Source organism: Halichoerus grypus, chromosome 12 (assembly GCF_964656455.1).
Source record: "Halichoerus grypus chromosome 12, mHalGry1.hap1.1, whole genome shotgun sequence".
Taxonomy (NCBI): Eukaryota; Metazoa; Chordata; class Mammalia; order Carnivora; family Phocidae; genus Halichoerus; species Halichoerus grypus.
Window position 1 is genome coordinate 53848389 of NC_135723.1, and position 12951 is coordinate 53861339.

Sequence of the window (12951 nt, forward strand, 5' to 3'; positions counted from 1 at the left end):
AGAGACTTCTATTCTTTCCTGTGTATACCTTTAGAGGCCCTTAGATTTATTTAGGTAGACTCCAAGTTTAATCTCTAGAGGAAATAAACCTTAAATAGGCTGAGTTAAGAATCATTTTAGTATTATTCAGAAAAGTAAGAAGTCTCCCTGGCCTTCCATGGCAAGTTTTATGTTATAGAAATAAACAGTTTTGTTTTTCCTAATCAGTTCTAGTAGATAAACATTATTCCTAGTCTATGTGTAAAAAACACAACTATGAAATGCATATACCTAAAATAGCATCGTGAACCTGTTGCTTCACTATTATTAAGTAGATTATTTTCAGTGAATTGGTAATTGGGTTAATTTTTTAAAAAGATAGATAGTTCCGTTTGTTTTCTGTATTTGTGGGTCTGTTTCCTACACAGAAATGTTAACCTGGTACTCATGAGAAAAAAACATGTAAAACATTTTTTTCCCATAAGAAGTTAAGGGCCAGTTGGATTATTTTGAGTCTATTTCTTATCATTAATGTGGAAATATTAATAAGTGCCCTACTTACCTCAAAGGGTTGGTCTGAAATGCTAAAAGAATCAAATCAGTAATAGTTGAAGGAAGTGGATGGTAAGATTGTACCTTCATTTTTTATTTCTATTTCCCCCTCATTTTCCTATTATGTTTAAATGTTATTAAGGGGTCATAGTTTTTTAAAATGTCATTTATAGCTGACTTCACAGAGGTTGACCAAGCCACATTTCCTTTGGTTTTCATGTATATGGTTACAACTTACATAAAATATTTTCAACAAATAAGACAAAGGGTCCTTAATAAATAGAACTACACAAAAGGAAAGGCCTGAGTCTTAGTAGATAAATGGCAAAGGTCATGAGCTCTTAATTCAGAAAGAATATTCAAATGGCCAATAAGCATTTCAACTCCATTAGGAATTTTTAAAAATGCAGATAAAACAATAATGAAATGCCATATTGGGTTTATGAATTACCAACTTTTTTTTCGTTTTAAAATAAATCTTTAATATGTTAGTAATACATGGAAACATTTTCCTTGTTTTTTAAAAAAAAAGTGCACCTAGTATAAGTAAAGCTAAACAAGCTCCTGCTGATTACATTCCATTCTTCAGATCCCCATTTTGAAGTAAGCACTCTTAATCAGTTTGTTACATGTCCTTTCAGACCTTTTCCAGTTTATTTGTTACATGTGAATATCGTTGTAGGAAATCTATAATGCTTGTAATGTAAACATCAGGAACTTTGATTGTTTCACTCAATCATATTTTTTAGAGGTCTGTCTTAGGTTTGTCTGTAAAGATTTTTCTCATTCTTTTTAACCAGTATACAACATTGCTGTTGTATAACTATTTTACAGTTATTTAAGTATTCCCCAATTCATAGCTATTTAGGTAGTTTCTGATTTTTTACTAAACACTGATACAGTGTATTCATCTTTTCATAGTTTATGGAAAAAGTAAAATTAAGCAGAATGGGATTGCTGGGGAGGGAAGGCCATAACTATTATAAATAGAGCAGTCTGGGTATAGGACACATTGAGAAGGTGATACTAGAGTAAGGACTTGAAAGAAGTAAGAAGGTTGAACATACATGTGCTGAGGAAAGACCGTTCTAGGCAGAAAGAACAGAGTTCAAGGGCCCTAAATTGGGATTATGCCTAGTGTGTTCAAGAAATGGTAAGGAGGCCAGCATGGTTGAAGTTCAGTGAGCCAGAGGATGAGATTAAAGAGGTGGTGGGTGACCAGTTTATATATAGGACCTTGTAGGTGATTATAAGGCCTTTGGCATTTACTCTGAATACAGTAGGATGCCACTGTAGGATTTTAGGCAGAAAAGCAACACTATCTTTCTGGGAACTATGTTAAGAATGAATTTATAGAGTTAGGGCAGTGGTAGCAGTTAACAATAGTAGTCAAGCAGGAGAAAAGCTTGGACTAACTTTAGCTTGGACTAAGGTGCAAGTAGCGGAGGTGGTGGTGAAGTGCTCGGATCCTGGCTGTGTTTTGAAGGAGCACGCTGCAGGGTAGGGAATAAAGTATGAAAGACAGGAATCAAGACTAAGGATTATTCCACAGGTTTTGATCTAAGCAAAGGTGGAGTTACATAGGTGAAGTTGTATTTTTGTCTTACGAAATATAAAACTCTGATAATGATCAAATTTATCAATATTTTCCTTTGTCTTTGTTTTGGAATTTTGTTTAAGAAAACCCTGTAGTTCTGTATTTTCTTCTAATATTTTTTGTTTGTAGTTTTGTTTTGCTTTTATATTTAGTTGCTTTTTTTTAAAATACCTGTTTGTAGTTTACTTTTGTGAATGGTGTAAGATTGAGATCTGAACTTCCTCACCCCACCCCACCCCCAAAGCACACCCAGATAGCCAGTAGTGTTTTGTTTCTTAAATTCCACATATGAGTGAGATCATATGGTATTTGTCTTTTTCTAACTGATGTACTTCACTTAGCATAATACCCTCTAGTTCCATCCATGTCATTGCAAATGTCAAGATTTCATTCTTTTTGATGGCTGAGTAATATTCTATTGTATGTATATATGTATGTGTGCGTGTGTGTGTGTATATATACATACATACCACGTCATCTTTATCCATTCATCTGTTGATGGACATCTCAGATTCTTCCACAGTTTGGCTATTGTGGACATTGCTGCTATGAACATTGGGGTGCACATACCCCTTCAGGTCACTACATTTGTATCTTTGGGGTAAATACCCAATAGTGCAATTGCTGGGTCATAGGGTAGCTCTATTTTTAGCTTTTTGAGGAACCTCCATTCTGTTTTCCAGAGTGGCTACATCAGCTTGTATTCCCACCAATAGTGTAAGAGGATTCCCCATTCTTTCTCCACATGAAACTTGCACATTTCTAATTAGATTGATTCTTGGGTATTCATGGTTTATTTTTTCTTTTATTTTTTTGAATTGATTATTGCTGTTATAGAGGAAAGCTGTTGATTTTTTATATTGATCTTGTATTTGGCCATCTTGCTGAAATGTCTTATTTGTTCTAATAATTTGTTGATTTTCTAGAGTTTCTTTTCTCATATAGATTTGTTATTTCTTTATCTTATTGCATTGACTTGCACCTTCACAATATATAGAATATTAAAGACAAGAGTAGGAATCACTTCTTTTAAAAACACAGTGAGATACCAATTTTTTTCTATACCAATTCTTTTCTATTAAATGTTTTTTTAAAATCTTACTGAATTTTCTCTTGTGCATGAGATGCAAAAGTACTCTTGTATATTTCTAGTGGAAATTTAAATGACTGCAGCTCTTTATATATGCTCCTATGATTTTTTAATTTGTATATAAAGTTTTAAGAGTGTTTCCATATCCTTTGACCAAGTGATCTCACTTCTAGGCCTCCGTCTCTTGGAAGTAATAAGAACAAATATTTTTGTTCAAGTTGCTCATTATTTATATTGCTATGGGTTACTTGTGTGTTTCAGAATAACCTGAATGTCTAATACTAGGGTAATGGTTTTGTAAGTTCTGGTATATGTGTATGATGGAATATTATACAATCATTATACTATTTTAAAAGAATTTGTAATAACTTGGAGGCATTTATATTATTAAATAAGTAAAAAAGAACATAATACAACAGAATTTGTATGTAGTAGAGTTGCATCATTATCAAAATGCAGAATAGATGAGAAGCAGATACATCAAAGTGGTAATAGTAATAATCTGTGAATAATGAATATATGGATGATTTTATTTTCTTCTTAATATTTTTCTGTGGTGAGTATGCATTGTTAAAATCAGAAGAAAAAACTTAAAGTGTATATATCTGTAATACAAAGCTGTATTTACTCTCTTCAAAATAATGTGGAAAGGAAGAAATCTTAGCCCATTTCATTAAATGTCAAGATTGGTTATAATTATTTTTTGTTTTTTGTTTTTTTTTTTTTAAAGATTTTATTTATTTGACAGAGACACAGCGAGAGAGGGAACACAAGCAGGGGGAGTGGGAGAGGGAGAAGCAGGCTTCCCGCGGAGCAGGGAGCCCGATGCGGGGCTCGATCTCAGGACCCTGGGATCATGACCTGAGCCGAAGGCAGATGCTTAACGACTGAGCCACCCAGGCGCCCTGGTTATAATTATTTTTTAAAGTATACTCTTATTATACTCTTCAAAAAAAGGTTTTGCTGAATGTGGGTAACACCTATCATAGGGTAAAGCATATATGTGAGAGAAAAGAAACAGTAGTTTCAGTGGCAGGTTGTGACATACTTTGGGATGTACTCCTAAATGATCTGAATTTTGTATCAATGAAGCAGGAGATGATTGTGGTAAATGTACACTTACTCTGTTTCTTACTGTCTTGCCACCCATGTTACAGGTCTTTTGCAAGCTTGGTATCATCTAGTAGCCTTGTGACCTGATGTTGGCCTACTTTAATAAGAAAGCTTGCTGTGTTTATATGGATTTTAGATTGCCGTCCACTTTATTTAAGAAACATTCATTGAGTACTTCCAGTGTGCCAGGAACTTTGCTAGCCAAAGGACGTAAAACCACACAGAGGCCCTATGTCCTGAGCAGCTTTTGTTAGAAATAATTTGTGATTAATACTGTGATGGAATGAAAGGGTATCTGTTAAGAGAAACCAGGAATACTCAGATTCTAATTCAATCCCTAAGGTCTCTTAGGGAGCTAAATATACTGAAGCTCAAGTCAGAGTAATACATTACTGTCTTAGGTGTAGGCCCCCTGTCTCAAAATTCAGAGAACTAGGTTAGTCTATATGGAACATGCTGTTTTTCTTTACTCGTTAAATCTCCTTTTTCCTTTCTTCCTCTAAGCTTAAAGTCAAGTCTTTTAGTACCATTTTGAGACAAAAGACCACTCCAGCTGTTGCTAAAGGAAAATGTGCAAGAAACAGAGTTTCTCCTAAATACCCATTCTAGATGTTCTTGAGTATCTAGCGATCTAATATCATGTCACCTACCAACCATCTGGCCCCCATTACCCTTGGCCCAGTTTTTGTGTTTGAAAAATGGGAGCAGAACAAAAAAGGAAAGAAATAGGAAAGATGGCTTGGTTGTTCCAGGCAGCCTTGAAATGTTTTTTTTACCTCTGACAGCATGTAAGGAAAAGAAAAGAAGGGTCATTCTATGTTCCATCATGATGCATAGTTATAGGACCAAGAAATCTTGAGTTATTTGTAAGATTATGTTATAAAACAGTTTAAGTGGTAACACAGAGGTTAGAGACTAGAGTTTCAAAAGAGCATTAATAACTTTTTCCTTCAGACATTTTAATAACTGTAAATGTGTAGTTTGTTTCTATAATTACTTGTCTTTCCCATTTTCACCAGCAATATCATCAGCACAGCTTCTTATATTTTTGAGCATCTTTATTATTAACTTTTCCTTGACAAATTGAACACAAAGTCATTGCAACAAACCAACTATTTTTCCTATATAAGAGCTTTTTCCTGTGCTTATTTTTTTATTATAGTCCTAACTTTCCAGATTGAATTATAAGTAAAATAATGGTCTCATTGATGCAAATTTCATTGTCTAGTTTATAAGCCATCCTATACCCAACTTACCCTGTAAATGATGAGAAATTTTTGTACTCATAATTTCAACTCAACACAGTGACAGCATCCACTAGCACATGGGCCAGTCATCTGTTCTTAAGTCTTAACATACTCAGGCAATCCATTTTTAGGAATGGAAAAAAAAGGGAGGTGTATTTAGCCCCTCAGAGACAAGAGTATATGATCTTTTGGAAAGACAAAACAAGCATTTACAGTATGCGTTCATTATATAGTTTGTCCGTTGATATAATAAAATTATGCACAAGATATCTATGGGAAAAGAAAGAAGAGTTTTCTGACCTAGATTCAGAAAGACACCTTTCAGGAAGACTTTCCAAAGGGAATGACACATGAACTGAGTTCTGTAAGATGAATTGGCTTTTGTCAGACCAACAGAGATGGAGATTTGGAATGGGAAAATATGTTGGATACTGGCTACATTAGTCAAAGGCCCAGAGACAATCAAGCATGGAACATTAGAGGAAGTAGGAGTTCAGTGTAGCTGGTGTTGAGAGTGGGGATGGAGGAGGATTACTGAGATGAAGCTATAAAAGTAAGCAAAAGCTAGATTATGAAGAGCTTTTTACATCCTATGCCAAGAAATGTTGACTTTACTGTGAATGCTTTGAAGACTTACTGACTTTTGGGGAACCAGATTTGTATCTGCATTATGAGATTGGAAAGGGCAGAATTGTCATAATGGTGAAAAGGACCTGTGCTAATGTATAGGCAATAAGGATGGAGAAAATGGACAAATTTGAGATACTTTGAAGAGATATACTCAACAAGGACTACTGATCAATATAAGTAATACATGCAGTGGAAAGAGAATAGCTTTTGGAGTTAGCTAGACCTGGATTCAAATCCCAGTTCTGTCACTTAGCTATTTTGTGACCTTGGGTGTTTTATGTACCTCTCGGAACTTTCGTTTTCTTTCTTTTTTTTTTTTTTTTTTTAAGTTTTTATTTGAGAGAGTGAGCAATAGAGAGAGCACAAACAGGGGAATGGGCAGAGGGGGCGGGAGAAGCAGGCTCCCCACTGAGCAGGGAGCCCAACGCTGGGATTGATCCCAGGACTCCGGGATCACAACCTGAGCCGAGGGCAGACGCCCAACCGACTGAGCCACCCAGGCTCCCCCAGAACTTTAGTTTTCTTAACTTAAAATAGGGACGGCAGTACTCAATCCATAGGGGTGTGAGGAATAGGTAAAATAACAGATGTAAGACATCCAGTAGCTAAGTATAAAATGATAGCTGCTATTGTGGGGGTAGAAAGGAGATGGAGGACAGTTAAGAATGGCTTCAAGTTTTCAGTTTGGGCAATGAGAAGGAACTAGTTTAGGAGAGTGGGATAACTGGTCTGATTTCTAGACGAATTGTTAATTCTGTCATGATTTTAGTAGAGTGATGGGTTGGACATACAATTTTAGTAGTTTGAGGAAAGAATGGGAAATGTGGAGTAAAGGCAACCAGTGTGGATAAATCTTTTAAAAATATGACACAGGGGCTTCTGGCAGGCTCAGTCAGTGGGGCATGTGACTCTTGATCTCGAGGTTGTGAGTTTGAGTTCCATTTTGGGTATAGAGATGACGTAAAAATAAAATCTTTCAAAAAACTAAAAATGTGATACAAGCTTAGATTTAAATGCTGATAATGCCTAACAGAGAGGACGGGGTTTCTCAGAATGTAAGGAGTTATAGCTCATTCAGTCATGTTTTAGGAAAAACAGAATGGTTGATTGTGTCACATGCAGCAGTGAGAAAATACACATTGGATTTGGCCATAAGGAGGAAGTCTGCGAGCCAGGAGTTAGGTCTTTGTGGTGGAGTTGAATGCTAGACTTTGTCTGATGGGGAATGACTGAAAGTTAGTGAGCATGGAAGTGATATGATCAGAACAGCATTTTAAAATTTTCTGGCAATAGTTTGAAGGACGAGATAGGAGGTGTGGGTCCCATGTAGGCTGTTAGAGGCATGAAGTAATAAGGACCTGGACCAGGGTGATGGTTCTGGCAACAGAAAGATAAGATGAATGCAAGAGCTATTATGCTTTTATGTACCTTTTAACTTGGCTATCATATGGTTATAATTAATGGGTAAAGGAGAACTTTAGCCTAAAAGTTGACGTTTTAATGTTTCGAGTGTAGTTAATAGGGAGAGTAGTAGTTAGCATTTACCAAAACAGAATCATTAATAGGAGTAAGTTTTGAAGATGAATAAATTTTTAAACATTCCTTTATTAAGCTTATGTTATTGAGTGGCTTCTGTGTGTTGAGTAGTGTTCCACATGCTGGAGACACCAGTGAACATAACAGGCAAGATCCTTGTTCTCATGGAACTTAACATTCAGAAGTGAGGCAAAGACAAAAAAGTTAAAAAGGACAAGATAATTTAATCCAAGTAAGACAAAACTTGGTGATGATACAGAAATGGACTAAAGGGTACCATTTTAGATGATGTGATTAGGAATGGTATTTCTAAAGAGGAGAGTTTTGAACTTAGAATATTACTAAGGAATCAGCTGTGCAAAGATTTGGGTGCCAAGGCCTTCCCACCCAGACTGGAGAGGATGTGCAGAGGCCCTAAGAAAGGAATGAGCTTGATTTTGAGGGGTAGGGAAAAAGGCCAATGTGTCAGGAGCAGAGTGAACAGGGAAGAGGACTGATAATACGTGATGAGGTTTGAGGGTGTAGGGTTAAACTTGAGCAGGACCTGGAAGCCTTGGTAAAGAATTTGGTGATTTAGGGGCGCCTGAGTGGCTCAGTTGGTTAAGCGGCTGCCTTCGGCTCAGGTTATGATCCCAGGGTTCTGGGATCAAGCCCCACGTTGGGCTTCCTGCTCAGCTGAGAGCCTCCTTCTCCCTCTCCCTCAGCCTGCCGCTCTGCCTATTTGTGCTCTCTCTCTACTTGTGCTCTCTATCTCTCTGCCAAATAAATAAATAAAATCTTTAAAAAAAAATTTTTTTTAATAAAAGAATTTGGTGATTTATACTTGACTGGTAGCAGTGGAAATGAAAGAAAAGTAATACTGAGCTATGTTGAACTGTCTAGGACAGCTAGGTGAAGAAGTCAAGAGAGTTGTCAGGCTTAAATATATAAATTCAAGTATGATTGGCTTGGTATTATTCATTGCAATAACTTGCCAAGTTGTTTAGGCATTGAACAAATAAATGTTCATAATGTGAAGGGTTGAGGAGTCTATCAAGGAAATGGTCAAGGGATCTGAGAATGATCAGCCAGTGATCGGGGATTCCTAGCACTTCTTTGACATAATGAAGGACATCTTAAATACCTTTGCAGCCTGAAAGGAATGACCTAGTATTGTATGAACAACAGCTGGAAAAATTAAGTATTCAGAAGATACATAGGGGTATGAGAGTTACACTTTACATGGTGTATTGTTTCACAGTTTACAGAGTCTTTACCCTTTAGGAAATCACCTTGATCTTCATAAAGAACTCTCTGAAGTAGATAGGAGACAGGAATTTTAGGGAGGTCATCATTATTAAGAGGTGAGGAAGCTTGAGGATACTCAAGTGCGTGGTCATTGAATGGCACATGAATTCACATCTGACTTTACTTGCATTGCTTTACCTATCACAGTATGTTAATTCAAAGGTGATCAGAAATTTAAATTTTAGTAGAAAAACTAAAATATGTATCCTTATTAAAACAGTGCAAAAGACATTTTTTATTTGTATTATAGTTATTCGTGCTATTCCAAAGGTTTCAGAGTGTTTTGAATACACAGAGGAGAATGAGATTGACTTTGGCTCAGACAGTCAGAGGTTTAGTTTTGTTTAGAAAATGTGTACTCTTTCCTCACTCGTTAATTTTTATTCTTTTCTTGGTTGCTCTCCATGTTTAAAGTACTACATATGCAGCTTTGAAATAAGCCCTTTTATTTTACACCCAGTACTCACGTGTTTATTTCTGCTACCATATTTTATTCTTGTGTTGCCACCTAACTCAGTGGAGACTCAGCAATAATAGCTAACAAATGAACAGTTCTGTACCAGGCACTGTGGTAAGGGGTTTGTAAAAATCAGCTTGTTTAATTCTTACATCAACTCTCAGAGGTGGGAGCATTACTTTATAAATTGGTGTTTTCTGCTATTCCATACCTGATGTAGAGAAAGAACCATGTTGAAAGAAAGGATCATTATAAGGCGTACTCACTTGCACTTCAGGATCAATTTAAACCATAGATAAAGTAGATGGGGTTTTTTGGTTATATTATGTATTATTTATCATAGTTTTCTTTAAGTGAAGATGCCAAGTTGGTATATATACTAACCTGAGAAGTAAAGTAAGTCTAAGCTACATAACATGAGTGAATGAAGTAGTAATACCGTAAATGTCTGTTTTATGATTATAGTGATAGTATGTAATAATCATGGATGGTTTTACATTTTAAAAAACTACTTAACTCTGCATAATAAAAAAAAGATGCCTCAATAAAGAGATGTTTGCTTAATTTTAAAGTATGGAGGAATGAGAAATATCTATAAAACTTAATAATTTGTTTAGTTACTTTTCATTCCTATATATTCTTGAAGTGAATGAGATATGCTGCTTACTGTGGAAATGGATACAGCATCTTTCATCTGAGGATCTCAGAGTGCTTTTCAAATAATATCTCATGAATCCTCACAGCACTTTGGTGAGGTAGGTAGGTGGCAAGTATTACTATCTTCATTTTACAGATGGAGAAACTGAAGCCACCAGAGGGTTAAATGATTTATGTATAGTCCCACCAACCCGATATAGAGGCAGCCTGAACTACTTAAATGAGAATATTATATTTTAGGAGGATTTGCATAGTAAAAATCATTAACCCCTTTGCTATTGTATTTTACACAGATTAACTGTTAGAACAAATATGTTAGCTTTAAAATGTCCACATGGAATTTTTTTTAATCCTTTCTTTAGAAATAGAAAACATTATAATACTCTTTCCCCCTCCCCCCCCAATTTTTAGGTCAGCAGCAAGGACAAGATGGAGTAAAGGTCCAACAAGCCACGATAGCTCCTGTAACTGTAGCAGTTGGAGGAATTGCTAACGCAACGATAGGTGCTGTTAGTCCTGACCAACTCACACAAGTGCATTTGCAGCAAGGCCAGCAAGCTTCTGATCAAGAGGTGCAGCCTGGCAAGAGGCTTCGAAGAGTTGCCTGTTCCTGTCCTAATTGTAGGGAAGGAGAAGGAAGGTAAATGCTCTGTTACCAACTTTATCTCTCTGGAAGGCATAAAATAGTTAAAACCAAGCCATTGGCTGGGTACTTTGATCACTAAAATGTCACTAGCTTTGTAGCGCAAAGTTGAGATACAGTGTTGTTTTGACAGGGATTAAATTGAACTAGTCTAGGAATGGAGTTTTAGTGGTCTTCTACCATGTACCTTATACTTTTTTTTAATGGTTTTCTTGTTTCATTTATTATGTAAAAATTTTATTTTTATTGATATAAAATTCATATACCATACAATTCCCTCAATCTACATTTCATTGGTTTTTAGTATGTTCACATAGCTGTGCATTTATCATCACAATTTTAGAACATTTTCATCACCTCAAAAAGAAACCCCTGTATTCTGAGCCATCACCCCCTCACCCCCAATCCTCCCAGCTCTAGGCAACCATTAAACAAATTGCTTTCATTATGCATTTGCCATTCTGGACATGCATATAAATGGAATCATGTAATATGTGATTTTGTTCATGACTGGTTTCCTTTACGTAGCATAGTATTTTTAAGGTTTATCCATATTATAGCATGTATTAGGTATTGGTACTTCATTCTTTTAAATGAACAAATAACATTCCATTGTATAGATATACAGTATTTTACTTATCTATCAGTTGATGGACACTTGGAATTTTTCCACCTGTTGGCTTTAAACTTTTTTATACAAATTTTGGTGTGGACATAGGTTTTCCATTTCTCTTGGGTGTATACCTAGGAATGGAATTAATGGTCCATATAGTAACTCTAAGTCTAACCATTTGAGGAACTGCCAGACTATTTTCCAAAGTAGCTGTACTGTTTTGCATTCCCACCAGCGGTGTATGAGGATTCCAGTTGTTGCCAACACTTGTTATAATTTGGCTTTTTGATTACAGCTTTCCTAGTGTGTATGTGAAGTGGTATCTCAGTATTTGCATTTTCCTGATGACTTCATTAGTCAAGTATGTTTTCATGTGCTTATTGGCCATTTGTATATCTTTGGAGAAATGTCTATTAAGATCTTTTGCTCATTTTATCTTAAAAAAAAAAAAAAAGAGGGGCGCCTGGATGGTTCAGTTGGTTGAGCATCCAACTCCTGTTTCAGCTCAGGTCATGATCTCAGGGTCCAGGGATTGAGCCCCGTGTGGAGCTCCACGCTCAGTGGGGAGTCTGCCTGAGGATTTCGCTTCCTCTCCCCCTCCCCCTGCTTGGGTGCTCTCTCTTTCTCACTAAAATGAATAAATGAATCTTTTAAAAAAAAAAAAGATTTTTTTTGCCCATTTTAAATTAGATTTTTTAAATCAAATTGTAATAGCTCCTTATATATTCTAGATACAAGTCCCTTATCAGTTACATGATTTGCTAATATTTTCTCCCATTCAGAGAGTTGTCTTTTTACTTTCTTGATAGTGACAGAGACACTTATAATTCCATGTGAATTTTAGAATCAGCTTGTCACTTTCTACCAAGAAGGCAGATGGGATCTGATGGGGGTGGTATGGAATCTTTAGATCAGTTTGAGGAATATTGCCAACTCAACACTATTGTCGTCTGATCCTTTTACATGGTATGTGTTTTTCTGTTTATTTAGATCTCTGATTTCCTTTGACACTATTTTGTAGTTTTCAGATTATAAGTTTTGTACTTGTTTTGTTAAATTTATTCCTAAGTATTTTATTATTTTTGAGGCTATTGTAAATGGAACCTTTTTCTTTATTGTTCATTGCAAGTGTATAGAAATACAGTTAATTTTTGTTTATTGATCTTGTATCCTGCAACCTACTGAACTCTTTTTATTAGTTCTAATGGTTTTTTAGTGGATTCATTAGGGTTTTTCTATATGTAAGATCATGTCATCTGCAAATAGAGATAGTTTCACTTCATCCTCTCCACTCTGGATGATTTTTATTTCTTTTTCTTACCTAATTATTCTGTCGAGACCTATAGTATAATGTTGAATAGAAGTGGCAAAAGTGGACATCCTTGTTTTCTTCCTGATCTTAGGGGAAAAGGGTCCAGTCTTTCACCATTAAGTATGATACTAGCTCTGAGCTTTTCATATATGCCCTTGATGAAGAAAGCTCCTTTCCATTCCTACTTCATTGTATTTTTGTCATGAAAGGTTGTTGGATTTTGTCAGATGCTTTTCTG

The 12951-nt window shown here is 35.8% G+C and overlaps 1 protein-coding gene across 2 annotated transcripts in view; it reads left to right on the top strand.

Moving 5' to 3' along the window:
- Positions 1-12951, top strand: part of SP4 (Sp4 transcription factor) — an 87982-nt gene that overhangs the window by 35347 nt on the left and 39684 nt on the right. For both annotated transcript variants that reach the window (XM_036113139.2, XM_036113137.2), the window contains exon 4: positions 10557-10785. In XM_036113139.2, the coding sequence (XP_035969032.1) occupies positions 10557-10785 (229 nt within the window). The remainder of the gene's footprint in view (positions 1-10556; positions 10786-12951) is intronic.